Raw genomic sequence first — 22,799 nt, forward strand, 5'->3', positions numbered from 1 at the left:
ACACTGAGGCTGCTTGTCCCTGTCTCTCACTCAGTTGACAGCACCAGCTCCGGCAGGAGCCCCCAAACTGCTGTTATGGCTGTGCAGCCAGGCTGCTGCTGCCCTGCTGACATGACAGGGGAAGCCACAGGGCCCCTGACACCCCTTCCCTTAACTCTTTCCTACCACTCACACAAGGCAACTGGGTGCACGTGAAACTTGATGGAGAAGGCCGCATAGTGCGGAGGTGAGACATGCCTGGTCTGGAGCCATCCTGCCCAGGTCCTGGCCCTGTCACTTACTGGCCCTGTCACTTACTGTTTGTGTAACTCTGATCGAGTTACCTAGTTTCTCCCTGCCTCTGTTTCTTAATCTGTAAAACGGAGACAATGGTGATAATAGTGAGGATTAAATAAAGAAATCTATGTGAAACACTTGGCAGAGTACCCAGTGTACCGTTAGTGCCATGAAAGTGCTTGTTATTTTGGGAAGAACTAGAGGAAATTATAATGTAGAAGCAGATCCTAAAACTGGCTATGACTATTTAATTTATTGAAATAAATTTATTTATTGAAAACAGAGAAAAATATGTGGGTTTTTTTTAAGTGCAGCTCTCCCCAGGTAGCCCTTCACAGGCACACTCTTGTTTTCTTATCTAAAGGTCTATCCATCTCTCTTCCTCCTCAGAGGAGGCACTTACTTTTTAGTCTTTCCTCTCCAGGAAAACCCACCCTTTTCCCAAGGGTGTCTTCCATTCCTAGCATCACTTCCCCAGAAAAATTCATGAGATGCAGCCATCCATGGTAACACATGTCCCAAAGCCTGGATTTTCAGTGTATGATAGCCCTACTGAAAGCTGCAGCTGCAAATTTACCATGGTCTTTGAACCGAAGTCCAGTAACCTCACAGACTGCTGTGCTAGGATAAAATGAAGATTTGTTCTGTCATTATCACTCATACTTGCGGCTGTCTCCTGGGCTACTGTGGAAATTTTAGACAAATCACATGTGCATACACACACACATAGAGTCTCATAAGGACAAACAACAATTCTAAAGCAATAATAAGGTGGGGAACAATTTGCCTAAAGGTGCCATCATTTCCAAGGCTCCTCCCAACCTAAAGTGAGACAACCCTTTAGGTTATGATGCAGGGAATTTCCAGTTCCTCTTTTTGTCATCCTCTTGTGCAAGATGATTCTCAGGGGCCATTGCTGGCATAAGAAATGACCTTCCTAATCGGGGCCCTCTGTCTGTGGTCATCAGTGTTAGTTCCATAAAGGTCACAGAGAAGACTTTTGTAGTTATGTTTTTCTTTATTTGGGACAGGCAAAAATTCAGGGCAGGATTCCCTCTTTCTATTACCTCTAGCAGAAAAATGATCTGTTCTCCTGCCCAAAGGGAGTCACCAGGGATAAGGGGGTTTATTTCTTCTGCTATGTTGCTTTTAATTCTTGTGCTGTCTTATTAGATGTCATTCATTTATTCAACAAATTTATTGAGCACCTGCTATAAGTCAGGCACTATTGTAGGAACTGGGAATCCAGCAAAGAGTAAAATAGCCTGCATGGGAGGAGACTGACAAAAAACCCAAATGATTGAGTAAATTCTATAGTTTTTATGATGGAATAGCACTATAGAAAACATTTAAGCAAAGAAAGAGAAGTACTGGTCAAGGTGGGATGGCAGTGATTGATTTGCCATTTTAAATAGAGCAGGCAGAGTAGGCATCATTGAGAAGGTGACCTTTGAGGAGAGATGGGAAGTAGCTGAAGGAGTAAGCCAAGTGCACATCTGGAGGAAGAGCACTCCAGGAAGGGGAACGGTCCATGCAAAGTCTCTGAGCCTATTTCACATGTTCAGGAAACATCATAGAGACCAGTGTGGTTACTGTGGAATAATGACGGGAAAGAAGAGTGGGAGATTGTCAGGGGTGAGCACAGAGTTTAAGGCACTTGCAGGCGATTGTAAAATGTTTAGTTTTTATTCTATAAGGATGGAAAGCCATTGGAAAGTTTTGAGCAAAGAGGTGACATGACCTGACTTATGTTTAAAAATTTTTTGAGCTGAGAATAAAAAGAGACAAGGATGGATCAGAGAGACCAGTGAAGAGGCTATTGCAATTATCCAAGTCAGAGATAGGAACAGTGAAGGAGTGAGAAATAATCATTTTAAGGATACAGTTTTAAGGTAGTGGGGACCATTTGCTGATGGATTGGATGTCGAGAAGACAAGTCAAGGCTGACTGCAAGGTTTTTACCTAAGCAATGGGAAGGATGCATTTGCTGAGATTTGTGCCCGTATCAAGTTTTTTTGGGGAAGATCAGGGTTTTATTTTGGGACATATTAAGTAATTACCTTGATATTAATGATAAGAATACTAATGTTCAGGATAATGTAGCTATCACTGTTAGAGAAGTAAGGGTAAAATGTTAAGGAATTTATAGAATAGGGCGTCCCCACTTAATTTGGAGTGAGAAGAGAAGATACTAATAAAGGGTCTCTAGAAAAGACAACATTTGAGCGAGGTTTCAAAAGTGAATGAGTTCCTTAGGCAGAGGCAGAAAATAAGGGAGGCTCCTTTCCGACAAGGAAAACAGCCCAATATGTGACATAGGTTGAACAAAATAAGTCAGAGAAAGTATGTCCCTGAGGGAAGATTTGCTATTCATGGGCTTTGTATTAATGTTAGGCAATTTCCCTAAAAGAGAACCCATCCTACCACCTCAATGTGCCCAAATATTTTTTATAGGGCAACAAAAGATTTTCAAATTCCTTTTGGTTCTGGTTTCTTGAACCCGTATTAATATCACTGTGCATCACCTTCTTTACTCTTTAGGATGACCCAGTTTTGGATTAATCTTGTCATTGGGTTATCAGATTTTCTAACCAGAAGGGTAAGTACATGGAAGCCCTGGCTACTCCAAGACATTTTGAGAGCTGGATGTTTCTCAATGGGGTTGCCATGATCTCTTAGGAAACGGGGTAAACAAAAAAGGCATGTTCTTAATAACACAGTAGATTAGAGTGTAGGCATTGAGGGGAAGGATGCCATATGAATTTTGGCCAAGGTAAAATTTGAAGCAATGTGGGCTAGTGGAAACTCTTGGTAAAAGGGAGACCAAGAGCCTTGCCCTGAGTTTGGCAGTACTTAACTGGGTACAAATGAGCAGGTGCCTTGGCATTTCTGGGCCTCATTTACATTATCCGTAGAGTGGAAATGATACTAGAGCAAAGGGCTGTTGTGATTTCTATGGAAAATTTTAGTTTTGACCTGAGAATGTTTTGCTTCCCATTCTACTTTTGGAAACACCCAGGTCTCAGGATGTTCCTGAAGAGCCAAGACTTCCATGGACTGACACTTCTGCTCAGAGGGGCTGATGACCCCATGATAAGGTCAATTCAAAATTAGGTCATCACAAAGGGTAAAAGAAGGCAAGGCTTGGTGACATTAAGATAAGTTCAAGAGACCAGAACCAATGGGAAGTTAAAAGTCTTTTTGTTTTCCTGCAAGAAAATATAGGTTTGACCACAAAGGTAGTGCTAAAACAGGCTCCCTTTGAGGGAAGTGCCTGACATTGAGAGAAGAATGGGTTGATGTCTATGAAGGTGCTTTGAAATGATAATAGTATCTTGTAATTGAAAGGGATCGCTATTATTTTTTTGTCTTTCCTAAGACCCACGTATGATGCTGTCCTTCTTCCTCTCTTCTCCTTCTCTGTCCCTATTTTTCTCTTTTGTCGCTTTTTCTCATTTTCTTGGTCTTCTCCCCTGCCACATCCACCCCCCTGTCATTTTCTCTACCCCTTCGTCAGTGTGAGAACACCAATTCAGGAAACACTACACATATCTGTTTATAATCTTGTGTTTAGAGTAAACACAAGATTTAATGGTAAAGAAAGTCCTAACAAACTTCATTTGTCCTTTAGATATGTATTGAGAATTTACCATCTGCCATGTCTTGTGCAGGCAGGAGAGCAGTAAGTAATCCTGAACAGGAAGCACTGATTTTGTGAGAAAGGCACACATATGTTTATTGTCACTCCCCCGCTGAGCTGCTGTTCTCTTCCCCACCCTCACAACTGAGTTTAAGGCTAGCTTATGAAGTACCCGTGATTGGCACAAGGAACTGAAGTCTTCAAATCTGGATGGGCCAATCTCTTCTCCTCTAATACTGAAACTGCCTCATGCATTTCCTCTTCCTTTTTCATAGCAAATGCTCCTGCCTCATAGCTGGCCCTGAGCATTCCTTTTACCTTATTTGATTCAGGAACCAATTCCAATGTGGTTGTGTAGATGATTCCTACACGTCTTCCATGGGAGCAGCACTCAGCCCAAGTCATCCTGATTGCAAACTATTATGGTCAATGGTTTGTCTATAGAATTAGAGCTTCAGCAAAAAACAATCAAGAGTACACAGATATTCAGTGCCACTGAGGATAAGTAGATAATGCTTTGGTGTTGTCTGACTGGTTTTTTTGTTGAACCAAGGAAGCGATTCAGATGCAGCTTCTTTTTGCTTTGCCCTGCACTAGCTCCTTACCACTCTGAGACCTTCATTATTGTTACTTCTTCCTCCAGCTTCATGGGACCAGAGTCGCACGGGACAGGACTCCTATGTCCTCATGGCCAATTCCCAGGCGGAGATGGAGGAGTGGGTTAAATTCCTTAGGAGAGTTGCTGGCACACCCTCTGGAGGTAAGGACTCCGGCAGGCTTTTCTGGTCAGGTGTCTGTAACATCTCAGGGATGGGGAGGAAGTAGCTCCAGACATGATCTTTCCTTGAACAATGTTCAAAGAAGACCAGAGGACAACTCTGAGGCCATACTTATTGTCGAACCTCTAGCTTTCCTCCCCAGGTGATCTCAGCTGTTGTCTGAAGGCCACCTGTGATCCCAGGATCTGGGGCAGGGAGGCAATTCTGTGCCCTGTAACCTCTCCACTGGGGGCTATAAGAAAAGTGACTTGGATGAGACAGCCAAACTCAAGAGTGTCTGCCTTAGTCTACCTGAACAGTGGCAATCTATTACAAAATAGTTTCCATTTACTATTTCCCACTTTCTAAACACAACATTTTTATGGTGTTAATCAGGCTGAGATGAATCTTTTATTTACTAAAGCTCTATTATATGCTATCCAGCCTTCATAAGCTTAGCTTCTGCCTTCCTTATTGCTCTGTATTGTGAAATTGTTGACATTGTCCATTTTCCCCAGCCCAGTGCTTCAGGCTGTCTGTATTGACAAGGGTAGTAGATATTGTCTAATTATTCACCTGCTCTGAGTCAAAGTACTGTCTGCGTGCGTAATCAGCATCTGTGTTCGTGTGGTGCTCGGCTCAGTCTTGCTGCCACAGTGAACTGCAGCACTCTGTCATAATCTACATGGGGTTTCTACCTCCTCTCACCCCAAGGCCACCACCCTGAGAAGCAAGTCAAGCATAAGTCCTGTGGGCAGGGGAAAGTCCAAGGGAGGGGAAAGAAGGGTACAGCACTATTTATTTATTCAAGGAGCAGGGTTTGGCTCTTATGTGGCATTTCAGATGTTCTTTAAGCCTCTCATTGAACCCAAAATGGTAGACCTCAGGAAGAGAAGACATTTGAAGGCAGCAGAGTTCAGTTTGAGGTTCCAGAGCAAGTCAGACATATGGTCTTCCTGTTTGTAAGTCAGGAAACTTCAGTCCTTCAGAAGTAAATGATTTGTCCAAGGGGCTCAGCTAGGGAGGAGCAGGGCCAGGGCTCCTGCCTGTGTGGTTGGCTCTCTTCTCCACATCAGGATGGCACTTGTAAAATGCCCCATGGTGTCTGCTAGGTGGGCAGGGCATGCACCCTCCACCACTGGGAAGGCTCTGAGAATATTGCTGCTGCCTTATTGCAATGCTTTGTGAAACTTTCTATGGCTTTTCACACTCAGAACCTCCCCACTACTCACAACCTTCACTCCTACCATCCTGGCTGAGGTGCCACACTGTCTTGTCTGAATTACAGTCTGTTTTCAACAGAGCAGTCAGAGTGAACCTGTTAAACCTGTCTGTCATACCAAGGTCCTTCTCCACTCAGCACTGTCCAATAACTTCTTTTCTATCTTGAGGAAAAGTCAAAACCCTTATAATGACTCATAGTGTACAATCTGCCCCCTCCATTATCTTTGACCTTGTTTTCCAGAATCTTCTTCCATGCTCATTCCTCTCCAAATTCACCAGCTTCCTTGCTTTTCTCCAAAGAAGAAAAAATGTTTCTGATTTGGGGTCCTTGTACTTGCTGTTTCCTCTGTCTAAAATTCTCTTTCCCCAGGAAGCTGCATGGTTTGGTCTCTTGCTTTCTTCAGGTCTTTGTTCAGACATCACCTCAATGATCCTGCCCTCGATCATCTCATTTAACATTGGACCCTTCCCCACGCTACTCCCAGCCTTCCCTGTCCCCTTTTCCCACTTCACTTTACTCCTTGGCATTGACCTTCTAACATTTTTACCCATTTGTTTTGTTCACAGTTGGCCTCCCCTCACTAGAATGAAAACTTCAACTTATTTTGCAGGACCTTCCCCCTCTGTTTTGGGCAGTGCTGGATCTCAGAATGTAAACAGAGAGGGTGCTCAGTAAATATTTACGAAATGAATGGGCAAAGGAATGGTCCCTCTTCCCATAGCAGCACTGTGTTCTTCTCCCCCGGGCTCTCCAATTTCTTAAGTGACGACCAGCTTATCTGCATTATTCAGTAAATGAACAGACCCCTTAAACAATTCAATAAAAGCTTTAGATACTCTCCCCAGAAAAATGTTCAGACAAAACCATTTTGAGTTCAACTGCAGGATAATTTCAGATCCCTGTTGCTCATCTATACACCTTAGGTAACGAATCTCAACTTTGAGTTTTGGAAGTCATTCTGGTGATAGTTGCGCAATGCTTCCTGTCCCAGCCTCCTTTCTGGCTCCTTTTTTCCCTTTATGGGAGAAATGGCCTACACGGTTTCCAAAACATACCCAACTTCTTCCCTAAGGCTCCTCCTGCCTCATAGCTGGCCCTGAGCATTCCTCTCACCTTATTTGATTCAGAAACCAATTCCAATGTGGTTGTGTAGATGATTCCTGCACGTCTCAGACACCAGCTCTGTGTTCTACAGTTTAACTCAGTTCTGACAGTGTACTCAGAGATAGCATCAGGCCCACAGGTTAAGGGCTCAGTCCGACGGGACTGACCTTAATCACATACATGCTTTAGATGCAAGCCCAGATTATCACCTGTGCTTCTGAACAACTGGCTATAGACTGGAGGTTTCAATGACCCCTTTCTTGGATTTGATTAATTTGTTAAAGTGGCTCACAGAATTGAGTAAACCAGTTTACTGGCTGGATGAGAGTTATTATGAAAGGATGTAACTTGGAAATAGCCAGATGAAGGAGGGGTGTAGGGCAACGTGTGGAGAAAGGGACATGGAGCCTTTATGCTCTCTCCGGGAGCTTTGCTCTGCTCTGCTTACATCTCCATGTGTTTACTGCCACAGAAGCTCTCTGAACCCTGTCCTTTGGGGTCCTTATGGAGGTCTCATAACACAGGTATAATTGGTTAAATTATTGGCCATTGGCAATTGATTCAACCTCCAGGCCCTCTCTCCTCTCCCAAGTTCTGAGTTCGGACGGTGGGACTGAAAGTTCCAAACCTCTAATCACATGGTTGGTTCTGCTGGCAACAAGCCCCTCGCCCCATCCTTAGGTACTTTCCAAAAGATAAAAGACACCTTTAGAACTCGTGTACAGGAAATTCTGAGTTTTAGGAACCCTGTGCCAGGAAAGGAGTCAAAGACCAAATACATATTTCTTACTATCGATCACACCTAAGAGAGCAGCACCTTACTCGGAAGTACTGGGTGCAGTTCCAGGGTTTCCCGATTTAAGTGGGAGAAAAGGAGAGGAGATCACATCTCCGTTTCTGTTCCCAGGCTCACAGCTGGCCATTTTCTCCAAAACGTCCCCTTCTTTTAGCAAGAAGGCTCTGCCTTCCCTGGATTCCCACATTGAAACCTGGTCTCTGTCACATCCCCAGGGAGCAGGCAGTTCATGTTGCAAACTGTTACTCAGTCGGGACCTGCTTTGCCCTCTTCCTCTGCAGCCTGGCCATCTGAAATTTGTTCCCAGGCCATTGTCGGGTGCATAAGCACTGCACTAAGTTGCGCACAGCTCTGCTCGGGCCAACTAGATTATAAGACCCCGGGGTAGGTCCCATGTGTTAAGTGTCTTTGTGTGTTTGCCAACACCAGGCATAGAATATATGAATATTGAATTGTTAAATGTCTAGGTTCCTTTACTTCCTCCCAATTTTAAGTTCTGTGGCCTTCAGTACATGATTTCACAATCTGTAGCAGAGTTTAGCTTGTGAGAGTATGCTGGTGCTGTGATTCACTGTTATTCCATGTGTCTGGTTCTTTCTCTTTAGCTAAACTGGACATTACGAGGGATGATTTTTACTTATTTTTGTTAATTCCTTCATCCCTCTTCCCTCAGGTCCGAACACCAGACAGATACAAGTGTATTCATTTGCTTAATAAATGTTTCCTGATCATGTGTCATATGCCAAGCACTGTACTAGCACCAGGGGTGCGACAGTGAGAGAGATGGGGATAAAGACAGAGGGCAGAGAGAGCAAAAGGAAAGAGGAAGTCTGTTCTCTCGAGGAGCTCACAGTATAGCAGAAGACAGAGAAGTTAACTTTTAAACATCTGAAGAAAACCATAAAATTACAACTCTAAAGAGTACCACAAAGGAAAAATACATAACAGGTGGGAGGGGATTGTGTTTATCAAGAAACTCAGGGAAGCCCTGAAGTAGTGAACAGCTTAAATCTGAAGGACCAATAGAGGCTAAGTAGGCAGAGAAATGGGAAGAGGAAGTGGCTCAGTCAGAGAAATAGCATGGGCAAAGGTCCTGTGACGGGAATAATAGGCTCTGGATTGAGAGGAAGGTGATAATAGTGGAAATAGCCTTGTTAAAGATGTTAGTCTTCGTTCTAAGGTGGCTTGGAAGAGGGGGGAGTGGTGGGGATAGAGAGAAGTAAATAGGTTTGTGAAATATTTCAGAGGTTACATTGTCAGGACATGGGAATGAATACACCATGAACGAGAATGTGGTATCCAAGACGAGTCCTCTATTCCTGGCCTGTGAGTGAATGGAGGGATGAACACTGGGTTGGCAACATCACACTGCCCAGGGCCCTTCCTGGCAATCCTCCCTGCTCCTGTCAATCTGTGCCCCCACCCCCATCTCCCACCCTAGTGATGCCAAGAGTCCATTTCAAGTCTCCTGGGTCTGTCTGGTAGGGTTGCTGCTCTATTTGCTAAACCATCTCAACGGGAGGAGGAAAATCATCTCAGTTTATCCAACAACCCACATCCAAGACCTCTCTCTGAAGGCTTGACTGAACCACCTGCAGCGTTGAAAGCATTTCCAGGGAAGGGTGGGCTGGCTTCATCAATGCTAAGTGAAATTCTGTGTTCCTGCCAGATGCTTTGATATATGGGGCAATGCTGGTAAGGGCTTGTGGGAGGGATTTTTTTAACCCACCTCCATGGTATCCCTTGAATGGCAGTTGGCAATTAGCTGCTAAGTAAAAGGAGGCACTTATTTTTATTGTGGGCCCTGACAGCTTTATGTTCACTCTTTAAAAGCCAAGAGTCATGTGTGTAAAGGTGAGTGGGGAGGGGAAGTGGTGTGGGAAGGAGGAAGGGAGGGCCCAGGGCAGGTGCCTGCAGATCCCAGAGTTTCCGTGCTGGAGTCAGAACCGGAGCAGTATTTACAAGCATGTGCTGGTCTGAAAGCGAGAGAGGGTGGTTCTTCCAGCCTGGGGAGGAAGGGCTTGAGGCTGGCCCAGCAGAGGCTGCGATTCCTCGCCCTTGCCAGGCTCATATTCCCAGGATGCCGCAGTGGGAAATGGGCTGTGGTTTTCCCTCTCTGGTACTGCTCTTCCGCTGGAATTTCAGGAGGAAAATCCGCAAGCTTCGAAAGCAAGGTATTTCTTACCTATTTTGTGATTCAATTCTTCCACTAAAAGACATTTTGCCCAGGCTCTCCTTCTTCCCTTTCCTGTCAGGGACAGGAAGGTTCCTGGAACTGAGCCCACGGGAAGCAGGTACTAGCTCTTGGTCCACGGGGCCGGCGGGATGTGGAGGAAGCACAGAGCAGGATGGAGTGGGGCAGGCTCTCCCGGTGACCTGGGATGGGAAGGGACTCTTGTCCTGGACCCAGGACTGTTTGAGTGATGATGAAGGAAGGACCAGTTTAGAAAGGAGGTGACAGCGAATCCTTCCATTTTAACTTCCCCAAACCAACCCAGTGTCCTGGGGCTTTTTATAAAAATTGCAGAGGAGTCTTGAGAAATACGGGCTGGGGGATGGCCTGTGAGCAGAGACTGGGCAGCTCTCCACCTCCCCTTGAGACTTGACTGATGTCTCAAATTTTTCCTAGATAAATTTATTACGTGTACTTTAAACAGAAGGGATTAAATCACTGAATATAGAACCATGGGGCAAAATGTGGCCTTGAGCAAATTCCTAATCTGGGTCTCAGTTTTCTCATCTGCAAAATGGAACAGTAATCCACATGTTAGGGTTCTTATGAGGAATAAATAAGAGCACATATGACAGCTTCTAGAGCAGTTTGTCATAGAAGTAGTATAACTAAATTTATTAAGAATTATTATATGACATTATAATTAGCTGATCAATTACAATTTGTATCTGTTAAGACAGCAATGCCTCTCTCAGTGTTGACTGGTCTGACATGATGAGCAGTCCTGAGTGAATGAGTGGCTGGCAGAGGGTAGAAAGAGCTGTGAGCAGTAGTTCAGTAAAAGGGTAGGTGCAACCTAGGAGGGCATGGCCCAGAACAGGGGGCCTGGGTTGGTCCCTTGGTGACCTTGGAGAGTGAGTGGTCTTTGAGTATCTCCCACCCCCATCTTCTGTCTCCCTCCTTCCCTGGAACCCTCCTAGTCCACTGGGATGTCTCAGTTCATCTGTGTCCCCTTATCTAGGCTATTTCTTATGTACCCTGCATCAGAGGGTGGCAATCAGGACCCAGAAGTCAGAGGGAGGGAGAACTGAAGATTGGGTCTCTGGAGTTCCAGGGATGTTTCATACTCCGAACTCCTCACTTATGATCTGAGATGAAGAATGGCAGAGCCTGACCTAGACAAACAAAGAAGCAAACAAACAAACAAACAAACAAACAAGGATATTCTTTTTCTCACGCGAGAAGGGACCCTGTTGGTCCCGATGTCTGTAGAGCTTGCAGCAGTTACCTCTTGCTGGAGAGAATAGCTTTGGCTGATTTGCAGTCTGGAGACATAAAGTTTGAAGTCTTTATCATATGGCTGTTATTTAATAAAGCATTGAGGTTACAAAGTATGTGCAGATGAGGAAAGGAAAGCCTGGGACACTCTGACATTCAGAGGACAGGGAGAAAAGGAGCAATCATCAGCAAAGGCTGAGAAGGAGCAGCTAATGAGATAAATGGAGAACCGAGAGAGTGGCAGACCAGAAGCCATGGGAAAATGTGTCTCGGGAAGAAGGGATGATTTGCTGTGTCACATGTTGCTGATAGAGAAATTAATATGAAGGCAGGGAATGTGACCCCAGGATTAAAAAATGTGAAGTAAGCCATTGATCTTGACAAGTGCAAGTATGAAGAAATGCTGATCAGAGTTCATTCAGGAGAGACAAGGCTGAGAACAGGAGGGATGGGAGACAGCAGGTAATAACAGCTCATTGAGGACCGGTCCATCATGTGCCAGGCTCTGTGCCAGGAGATAAAAATAGATGGTGAGCCAGACAGGCTGTCGGCCTTTGAGGAGCCCACAGTCCAGTGGAAGAGAGAGATGTTTGAATAAATCATTGTAAAACTCCATGATAGGTGATCGAATAGAGGTATATACAGGGAGCTCTGTGAGCACAGAGGAGAGTGAGTGAGTCCCTCTGAGGTGAAGACCTTTGAACTCAGCCTGCAGTAAGATCAGGTTTCTAGGTGGGGAAAAGAAGGAAGGGCATTTGTTCCAGAGTTCATAAGAGCAAAGATCACTTTTTTTCTTAAAAAAAAAAAGATTTTATTTATTTGTTTTTAGAGAGGGAGAAAGAGAGGAGAGGAACATCCATGTGTGGTGGCCTCTTACACACCCCCTACTATGGACCTGGCCTGCAATCCAGACATGTGCCCTGACTGGGAATCAAACCTGTGACCCTTTGGTTCACAGGCTGGCAATCAATCCACTGAGCCACACCACCCAGGGCAAGACCATTTTTCATTCTTTCTATCATAATCTCCAGCTACCAAAGAGGCTTGCCCACAGCAGATGCTCAGACTATATTTGCTGAATGATTTGTGAATTCCAATGAGAGGAATATGCAAAAAACAGAGTTTGCAAAAGAAACTAGTACAGTAATTTTGAAAGTAGCATCAGGGGTAGAGAAAAGAGACAGTTGAAAGTGCATTTTAGGTTGTACTAATCTATCTGGAGGGAAAAAGGGGTGTTACAGATAATTTGAACACTCATACATTAGCTACTTCGGTTAGTTGAGTGCAAGTACCTTGTGTTAATGGCTTCGTATCTTCAGGAAATGGCTTTGTATGCCTAGGAAAGTGCCTGGTGCTTGATTGCTGGATTGACTGAATACTGTTGCCTGCAAGGAAGGCTACAGGAGAAGGGGTGATTTGTGAGTGTTGGGGGCAGATGAGAGTGAGATTGAAGAGGACACTGGGGGAACTGTCATTATATATTGGACTAATAGAATAGAGGAGAGAGACGTGAGGGGAAGAGAAAGAAATCATAGAGAAAGAGATAATGGACATAGAGAGATCTCGACCAGATATGTGGACTTTAAGTTACCAGTCTGTAGGTGATATTCAGATGTATGGAATTATATGATCTTTCCCAAGAATGTCTAGAGTAGGAGGACAACTGAGCTGGAGTGCTAGGAACTGACTCAGAAGGTAGAGGAAGGAGCACATAAAGGGGACAGCAAGGAGCCCACAGGGATGTGGGAATAAAATGAGAGTGGATGGTTTTGTAGTCATGTGGGGAGAAAGTCTTGAGGAAGAAAAATCAATACCATCAGAGTCTTCAGTGAAGACCAATAGAGTGTGGAATAAAAACAGGTCAGATTTGCCCTGTGTTTTTATTGACCAGATTACCTGGAAAGATGCAGGTCGATTTAACCAGATGGGGATGTGTCAAGGGGTTGAAAAGTGAATGCTAAGGGAAGGAGACTGTGAGGATGGATGACTCTTTTGAGAAGTAGACACATTTTTTGATGAGTATACTGGTGAAGAGAAGCAAGGTGAGTATTGGTTGTTTGAGATGTGGGGTAGGAGATTAGTTTTTAATAAATTGACAAAGACTTAAACTCATGTGGGCTCTTTTAATTGAAAGAGGAAATATTTAAAATACAAAAAAAGTGAAATCCTAGAAGAGATGAAAATGGATGGAACATACAGTTCAAGGAAACATCGCCTTAGATGAAAGCACATGGTCCTTTTCTTCCTCTGGGAGAGACAGGCAGACAGACTAGAGGAAGGATGAGAGAAGCAGAAACTGGAAATGAGGGAGTTCACTCATGACATCCTCAATTTGGGGAGATAAGGGAAGGAAGAGACAAGGTCACCCACTGAGATTGGAGAAGGCATGGTAGTGAGCTCAAGGTGGGTGGTGAAGGTTTGGAACCAAGATCTTAATGAGATTAGAAATACAAATTTCCACGATCCATTCTGCTACCTTCCCTCATGACTCTCCCTGGCCTGATGAAGGCAAGGAGAGAGTAGTGGAAATTGGCAGAGTGGAGATGATGGAGAGAAAAGGAACTTGGGAAATGAGTGTACTGGTGAGAGTGACCCCCTAGGACTTTGAAGGGTAATTTGAAAAACACTCCTGTAGCAATTTGGGAAGAAGTGGATGACTATTAAGAAGAGGGGGGAGTGTGCTCAGGTAGACCAGAAGTTTAGAACGATAAGTAGCAGGAGGGCTTTGAACACATTAGAAGAGAAGAAACACAGTCATTGGCGAGAGAGGAGTCCAGCCTGGCCTGGCCTAGGGCAGTAGATGGGGGTGGAAAGGACATAGGAGATTCAAGACTCATTACAGCTCTTTACAGCTGGACTCCACATTAATCAGAGATTGGGTCTAAGGCACCAACTCGGGAAAGAAACACGGGGAAAACCAAAGGGCTTGGGGAACCCGTGTCCATGGGTTGAAGTGGTCGGTGGCACACAGTCCTAATTATAACAGAGGGAAGCTCCGGCAGGACAGAGCTGAAGCCATGCCCTGTCTTCTGAACCTCTAGGATACAAAGGGTATGGAGACCTGGAGGGGAAAAAATGAGTAGTAGCCAATGATTGTCCCAACTTATAAACTAAGCTTGTTACAGCACTGGGGTGAGGAAAGGCCAGAGCTGAGTGCTAAGAGGGCCGGGGGAGCACTGGCCCACACATGCTTTGCTGGAGGCAGTGTAATTTGGAACAATATTTTTGGAAAGCAATTTGCATACCATTGAGTGATAAAAATGTTCAAGCCATGTGACCTAGTAATTCTACATGTGGGACTTTGCCCTAAGGAAATAGTTCAAAAGAATAAATAGCCTATGTTCATTCATCCAAATGTCAAATAATTAAACAATGAATTAGAAATAATACATTGTATTATGTACATTCTAGGAACTCTGCTAGGGGAATGAATACGTTCTCTGTGTGGCAATGTCAATAATAGTAAAACATAGTAAACAACCTAAATTATTAAAAATGACAGACTGTTCTGCTTTAATGCTATATGACAAGCAGAACATTCAAAAAGACCTGGTGGCTGCTCCAGTTAAGAGACGTTCTCTTGCATTTACTGCCTGGGCTTGAATTTTGACTGTGAAATGCCCTGGCAGTTGACCTTGGCAAGTTCATCAGTGCCATAAGATTCAGTGACTTGAACACTAAGGTGGGTACCACTTTATGGGATTGCTGTTGAGATTAAATAAGAAAAGGTGTGCCAAGTGCTAAGCACAATTCCTAGCACACAAGTAACAATCCACTTTTACTCCATAAAAGTAGATTATTATTTTAAATACATAAATATGTGTGTCAATGGAAAAAGACTGACAGAGACTTCCCTAATTTCCAGTCTCAAATTTATAGCCCCAGGAAATATTGTGGGTGATTTGTTTCCCCTATTTTGTTCAGTATCATTTCCGTAAAACCTTTGGGGTCATAGACAACACAGAAAATCAAGAACTAGGCAAAGCACTTTGGCCTGTCACTTCATCCAAGGGAAGTCAGAGTGATGCGCATGTCCTGTTTTTCTCTTCCCAGCGGTGTTTGGCCAGCGCTTGGATGAGACTGTAGCCTATGAGCAGAAATTTGGCCCCCACCTGGTGCCCATCCTTGTGGAGAAGTGTGCAGAGTTCATCCTCGAGCATGGCCTGAATGAAGAGGGCATCTTCCGACTGCCTGGGCAGGACAACCTGGTGAAGCAGCTCAGAGATGCTTTTGATGCAGGGGAGAGACCCTCCTTTGACAGGTATGCGTCTACACCTTGCCGTCTCCTCTGCCTTACTTGGGTAAGAGGACCTCTTTTTTCCAGTTGAGCTGTGGGACTCACACAGACACTTTCAAGAGCCTTGGCTCGCAATAGAAAGGGCCTTTTGTGTTGCTCATTCTTCAGAATTTGAAGTCTGGAGCACAGTTAGGAGAGCATGGTGATCAGTTACCTGAGGGATAGGAGAGCCCGCTGGGTAGAGTCAGCAGACGTTTAGCATATAGGGGCAAGGAAGTGTGAAGTAGGGGAGAAAGACAGGCCCTGGCTTCAGGTCCAGCCTTTGGGGCAGATAAGGACTGTGGAGCTGAGTTGGCTGTACAACAGATTGCAAGAGGGAGAATGCACCTTGTCTAGACCCATCGGCTCCGATTGTCTTCCTCAGCTGTCCTGAAGTCGCAGAACCAGGACTTGTTAGTTTGGGAAAGCACAATATTATCCAACTCTGAATTTAGTTCTGAGCCCTTATGGAGGGAGTATATAATAACAGGTTGGCAGCTGGTGTTCTCTCGAGTCTGTTCAGGGGAGTTGACCAGCCCTGTTTGGGACTTACCATGGGTGGGGGCACTTCTCCCCCACCCTCCTCATCCATGTAGGGGCACTTCTCTCCGACCCTCCCCATCCGTCTCCCCATGTCCCCCTCACCCCACCTCCTCCAGCCCCCCAGCTGAGGTTTTCTTGCCCGCTATGCTCAGCTGGTGCACTGCTACCCTGACATAGCACACGCTCTGCCTGTTGTGTAATATTTACCTTGGTTGCCTGCGTGCACTTGTCCTGCTGACAAGAAAGAATCATTGTTCTTTCCAAATCAGCACCCCATAAACCAAGATTTAGCAAGACAGGCCTGAACACTATCCAGTTTACAAAGGTTGACATTCCTCACGGGCTTACTTAGGACTGAGGAGCAGGGCTGACCCTGGGGAAAGAGCAAATAGCTGGGATTCATGCCGTGTGAACAGTCTGGCTGCTTACCTCTTCCTCACCTCTCACTTCAGTCCCCAACATTGTCCTTTCTCCCTCCAAAGCTAAGACCCTTCTCTAAGGGTCTCTAAGACCCTTCTGTTTTCATTCTCACAGCCACTGAGTCTGGACCACCATAGGTCTGTCTTTGCTGTCCTTGGCATGTAATAGGTTAATTTAGCAAGGGTGCCCTATTTTAATAGGAAAGCAATGGGTAGAGTTGTTCCTGGAACTATAGCAGGTTAAGGACCTTTCAGTGGCACCATAAATTGCTTTTAATTATCAGGCACCTGTTCAATTAAGCTCAACACCTTTACATTCAGTTTTCTTCTTATGATTTTAATTAGTTTTGAGTTGATCAAAAGATACAGGTGGGTTGTTGCAAAAGCAATGTGAAGTCAGCCAGGAGGAGCACAGGTGATTTTAGGGGTTTGCCAAATCCCTGCCCTAGGCTTGAGTTTATGCATCTATAAAATCAGCCTGGGTGGTAGAGCCAGAGTCTTTGATTCCTCTGAAATACTTGGGACTGGAAGGAGGAAAGTTATCACACATCTCCACTGCCAGAACTGAGGAGTTCGCACATTCTGAAATAGGAAGGGGTCTTCGGGGTCCACCCTGGACTGCTGCTTGGGTCCACATGACCCTTGCGGGTGCTCATCTAGACCCTCTACCTCGATCACATGTGCAGTTTCACCATGAGTTTCCCCAAACCACCTCACTAGAACAAAGAAAAACAAGGGAGCTCTAATTTATAATTCTATAAGAGAGCAGGTGTGTCTAGCTCTCATTAAAGATATAAACATGAATTTAATTATCTCTTTGTCCAGTCTCCACCAGGCTGGATACTGCCCAGCTACAAGGCTGATGTACTTCTGATGCCTATTATTTCTGTGAGAAACGCACATAGGCCTTCTGCATTGGAGGGTCCGTGCTTCAGGGGAAGGGTAGCTAGAGCCATGGGAGGAGCCTTGGCTAATCTCTGGTGGGCCAGGGGTCCAGCTCAGGAGCCACCTGGCTCCTGACTTGCTCTTAGTCCTTGATTTAAAAAAATTATTTAAGGATGTTTTGTGGGGTTGGAGGAACAGCAAGTGCAGAAAGTATCCTGCTGGAAACTTAGACTATAATAATGACATCTGAGTCGGCCCTGCTCCATTGGGGTACAGACATTAAACCAGAAATTTATAGAAATAACTGCATGATTTTCATGTGTTAAGTGCTAAAAATGAAAAATAGATGAGAATTTAGAACAGGGGCTTTTGGTATGGTCTGATAAATTTAGGAAGGTTCCCAGGAAAATGACATTTAAGCTGAGACACAATAAACAAGCATGAGGAGTGAGCCAGGTGAAGTAGCCTTATGTTTCCCTGGTCAAGTGAATCAGGCAGCTCTCTGGGGTCCTGGTGTTCTCAGAGGATTTATACAGTTAACTGTGTTCTTTGATTATAACTTCGAAGTACCTATAATGTATTTGTGGCTAGCCCACTTCTCTTCTCATGTTGTATATTTTTGCTGACTTAGTTTCTCCCGATTAAACTGTCTAGTAGTTTTTCTCTTTTGTTTTTGTGTTTCTCTTCAAAAGATTCTGTTTTGTTGATGTATCATCTATGCTGTTTTTCTCATTTCAAATTCTTTGTTTTTTACATTCTTTCCACGGGTATGTTTTGAGTGCTGGGGGCCTGGAGGCAGGAGGCTTAGATAGAAGGCTGAGCCTGCTCCTGGCAACAAAGAAACAAACAAGCAACAAAGAAACAAACAAGCAACAAAAACAACAAACTCCTGAAAACATGGAGTGGAAGGAGGACTTAGATGTTTTCCAGTGACATTCAGAGGGTAGAACTGAGGGGTTGGGGAGACTAACTGGATGTGGGGTCAGGTAGCGGCCCCAGTCAGGGGAAGACCCTAGATTCTGAGTAAGACCTGGGTGGACGGTGGTGCAGGGACATTAGGAGGATGCCACTCCTGTGAGTTACCAACTGGTGATCTTTCTGACGCTTTCTTGGGAACTTCCTGTGTATTTCAACAAGAGAAGTTTACCCAGGAAATTTTCGGGCAGTGACTCAGCAGGGAAGTCTTTTCCAGAGTCCCCACCCCTGGTTTCCTGAGGGCAGCCATGGAGCACAGACACGGACCTCGCCAGCTGAGGAACAGGGTCCCCGGGCAGCAAAGCGGGAGACTTCAAGAAGGCAGCTCCCACCACCGGCTGTCAAAACCAAATTTTTAAAATATTTGCACGCAATGCGAAGACAGAGCTATATTGTCAAGCCCTGGTGTTCTTGTTTCCGCTTTCTCAAGTGCCTCCCTTCTCCTGTCCAACCCGCCCATCCCGTCTGTCACGCAGGAGGAATCCCCCCCAGCAGATTCTCCGTTACCGACTGCTGAGGAAGGGGGACGCTCAAATGATCTGAACCTCTTACCACATCACAGCTTTCCAGCAGCACCAAGACTGTCTCTTAAGAACACCAGTTTTTCTTGATATGAAATAAATTAATATTTCTTCACTAATGGTCTTCAAGTATGTGGTAGACTTGGGCTTATTTTCTGTATGGAAAAAATGCAATAGGTCTATAAACCAGGGGTCAGCACATGTTTTTTAAACGGCCACATCCAAAATATTTATCTTTCGTGGGCGAGACACGCCCTAGCTGTAGGTTGCTCCTACAACTACTCAACTCTGCTCTTAGCTCAGCTCAGCCAAAGACTCTACAAGATGAATGAGCACAGTTGTGTTCCTGTCGCACTTTATTTATGGATGCCGAATTAAAATTTGATATAATTTGTACATGCCGTGAAATATTCTTTTTTTTTTTTTAGTTATTTCTCCAACCATTAAAAGGTGTAAAAGCCATTCTCAGCTAGTTAGCTGTACAAATTACAGGCAGTGGCCAGATTTGGCTCTTGGGTCAAGGTGTGTCGACCCCTGCTAGCGAAGCTGTGCTGAAGAGCCGGGTCCTTTCCCGCTAATCAGGAGATCAGATAAATGTTGTCTCAGTTCCTGCAGCAGGGTCGCCTCCCCTTACCCTCCAGGCTGATACGCATGCTGCCTGCTGCATGCTGTAACTGTTCCTCACTAAAGAGATCTTGTCTGAAGAGTCTCCTATGGCTCCCAGCTCTGCATTAAGTGTCTCTTCCCACATTTCCATACAACCCCCAGTCCTGGACATCCCTTGTCTTGGTCCTAACCACACAGTATTCTAATGACTTGGTAAGATCTGAGTTTGCCCAGCCCTGTGGTTCAATGACGTGAGGGTTCCCATGTGGCCCCAGGGTTCGCTGCTGAAATCCCTGTGCCTGACGTAGTATCTTGCATCCAGTGGGTTCTTTCAATGCTTGTTGATTGAATGAATGATTGCATAAATATATGAATGAATCCCAGAACTATTTTAAGGCTCTGAGGGATCAAGTAGATCAATGGACCATGAATATAAAGCAGTTATCATATGAAAAAATGAGGTACTAAGTACAGAATGCTAAATTGTGAGGTGCTAAGTGACTTGGAGAAAGAAGAAGGCAATGAAGATCAAATGGTTGAAGATTTAATGAAAAAGTAAACCTTGAACTTTCCTTTAAGGCAGCTGGGTAGAATTGATAAAGGAAAAAGTGTTGGGGGTTATTACTCCACAAAGGAATGAGCAGATATGTTTTGGTGGATGCACCTCTACCAGACTCGACTCCTCTGCAAAGCTCCCCTTTGGATGTAGGACTCTATTCAGTGAATCATCAGTGGGGAGGTGAGGAGACTCCTGGAGTTTTGCTTTTAAAGAGCGTTGCTTATTTTCTTCCAGAGATACAGATGTGCACACAGTGGCCTCCCTGTTAAAGCTCTACCTCCGAGACCTCCCAGAGCCGGTGGTTCCCTGGAGCCAGTATGAGGGGTTCCTGCTCTGCGGGCATCTCATGAATGCTGACGAGGCAAAGGTTGGTGTCTCAGAGAGTTGGGTGTCTCACTGGGAAAGGTGGGGGTTACTGAACACTGTCCTGGTAGGCAAGCAGCGGTGGGTCAGAGGGCCTGTACCTTTTGGTGAGATACTTTGTCCAGCTGGAACTTCCTTGGCAACAAAAGGCAAATGAAGCCAATTACAGTGACAGTTTTCACAGGATCGAACAGTCCGATAAAGAATTGGACCGTAATCAAATAGCGCCAAGTCACTTTAACATCAGTAAGAGAACGGGGACGCACTGGAGAAGGGTTTCCAGCAATACGGCCTTGTTGAGACTCACTGGGGCACAAGGTCAGGCTGACCAACCTGGAAAGCAAGTGAAAGGTCAGAATGTGCAGTTCTATGATGACCATGCGTGTCAGACGTGGGCCTACAAAGAACACGTGTGCCAGAGAGAGAAGCAGGGAGCTGTTCTTTGTTTCTTTCAGCGGCAGCTGCCTGCAAGGGCTGTACCTCCCCATGATAACTCCTCAGTTTGGTGTGTGTTTTTCAATAACTTTTTAAAAATGATTTTATTTATTTATTTTTGGAGAGAGGGCAAGGGAGGGAGAAACATCGATGTGTGGTTGCCTCTCATTTGGCCCACACTGGGGACCTGGCCCACAACCCAGGCATGTGCCCTGACTGGGAATCGAACCTGTGACACTTTGGTTCGCAGCCCGCACTCAATCCACCGAGGTACGCCAGCCAGGATTTCAATAACTTTTTATTTAAAAAAAACTATAAATTCACAGATATTGCAAGGTGTCAGCTGGTTGCAAGGTTGTGTAGAGAGGCTCGTAGTTTTTGCATAGTGTTACTTTTTCATTTCCTTGTTATTACCCCTCTTCTTGGTGCTACCCTGAGGCAAGGACTATTCAACAACTCCTACTCAAAATTGTTTGCTTAATGAATGCTTGAGATGTGACACTCCAGGAACACTGCCCGAGTGCTACTTCTACACAGACACACCAACTATGTTTCAGGGTCTCACCGTTGTCAAGGGAGCAGCCTCAGTCACTGGTGTTAAAAATCTCTTTCCAGGCTCAGCAGGAGTTGATGAAGCAGCTTTCCATCCTTCCTCGGGACAACTACAGCCTCCTGAGCTACGTCTGCAGGCAAGTCCCCGGGTATCAGCTACTCAGTTTTCAATCACAGCAGAAAGAAGCCCCTTGGTAGAGAAGGAAAGAGTGTCTCTGTGAACTCAGGGATTCTGGTTCCGATCTTTGTAAGGTCAACTCTATCTATACATAGCTCCAACGTAGATTTCCGTGTCCAGGAGATAATGTAAACAATCTTCTGAAAATTGGGTCAGCTCACAAATGTACCCGCTTCTTCCTTAGGCCCTCCCAGCACTGCCCAGAGTCCTGGGACATGCAGCAGAATACAGAATCTTTATAATGTTTCTAGAACTATCTCCCATATTCCTGACTCTGAGCCATACATTAGTGTCCCAGAGACATACGCTCCAGGCCACCCTTTCGATTCCTCTTTCTGGGGACCTGCCGTGTGTCACCTCTGTGGCAGCATGCACCCTGTGGGCAGGCACAGATCCTGATGAGCTGGGAGCCTGGATCTCCTTGCCAGACGGAGCTGAAATTTACCTTGATTTATTGATTTAAATCAATAATCAAATTATTGAGTTAAAATACAATAATTTGTTGTAGTTTCCAGATTATAAAAAGTGATACATGCTTGATTTGCAAACCAGGAAAATGCAACATGCTGTAAATAAGAAATAAAAATACCCATAATCTTCTTACCCAGCAAAAATTATTATTAACATTTGGATGTTTTTCTTTCTGGGTATTTTTCTCTCTCTGATAGATTTTTTTACGTATATCGTTATAAATGCATCGGGACAATTTTTTATACCAAATTGGAATTATAGATCTATAATATGCACATATATGTATATATATAAATAGTTGTATCCTGCTTTCTTTTTTGGCTCAGTGTTTCATTGTGAGCATTCCCCTATGTCATAAAACTGGATTATAAATAACTTCACATATTCCATAAAGTTTCCTCACTTGGACACAGCAACCTTTATTTGATAATTTTTCTGTATTTGAAATTTTATTGTGCTTCAGTTTATTTAAAGATAGTTTTTAGAAAAGGTATTTAGAAATCCCCTTGTTGATCTGTTTATTTTTTTAAATTGTGAATCTGAGAACTGCATGTCTCAAATGAATAGAATTATAGCAGAAATTGATGGTTAATTATTGAGTACCTTGTGGGAATTTGAGATGCGTGGTGCTGTAATTGGAGGATTCAAGCAAGGAGGCACTGAGGGTTCCCATCTCTGAGATCTTCCTCCCTGGAGACTTGGGTGGAATGAGTGCTAAGAGCCTTGGAAATAAGCTTATAAAGGCAGGACAAGGGTAGTCAGCCAT

General features: G+C 44.6%; 1 protein-coding gene across 2 annotated transcripts in view; it reads left to right on the plus strand.

Annotated features, from left to right (window-relative positions):
- The window catches only part of ARHGAP25 (Rho GTPase activating protein 25), an 81,408-nt gene that overhangs the window by 49,157 nt on the left and 9,452 nt on the right, over positions 1-22,799 (plus strand). Inside the window, exons 4-7 of one of the 2 annotated variants that reach the window (XM_037130923.2) lie at positions 4,560-4,676; positions 15,304-15,511; positions 20,269-20,401; positions 21,448-21,521. In XM_037130923.2, the coding sequence (XP_036986818.2) occupies positions 4,560-4,676; positions 15,304-15,511; positions 20,269-20,401; positions 21,448-21,521 (532 nt within the window). The remainder of the gene's footprint in view (positions 1-4,559; positions 4,677-15,303; positions 15,512-20,268; positions 20,402-21,447; positions 21,522-22,799) is intronic. The other variant, XM_037130924.2, reaches the window with a different exon arrangement.

The sequence above is a fragment of the Artibeus jamaicensis genome, unplaced genomic scaffold, assembly GCF_021234435.1.
Source record: "Artibeus jamaicensis isolate MK-2021 breed Jamaican fruit bat unplaced genomic scaffold, CSHL_Jam_final contig_3174, whole genome shotgun sequence".
Lineage (NCBI taxonomy): Eukaryota > Metazoa > Chordata > Mammalia > Chiroptera > Phyllostomidae > Artibeus > Artibeus jamaicensis.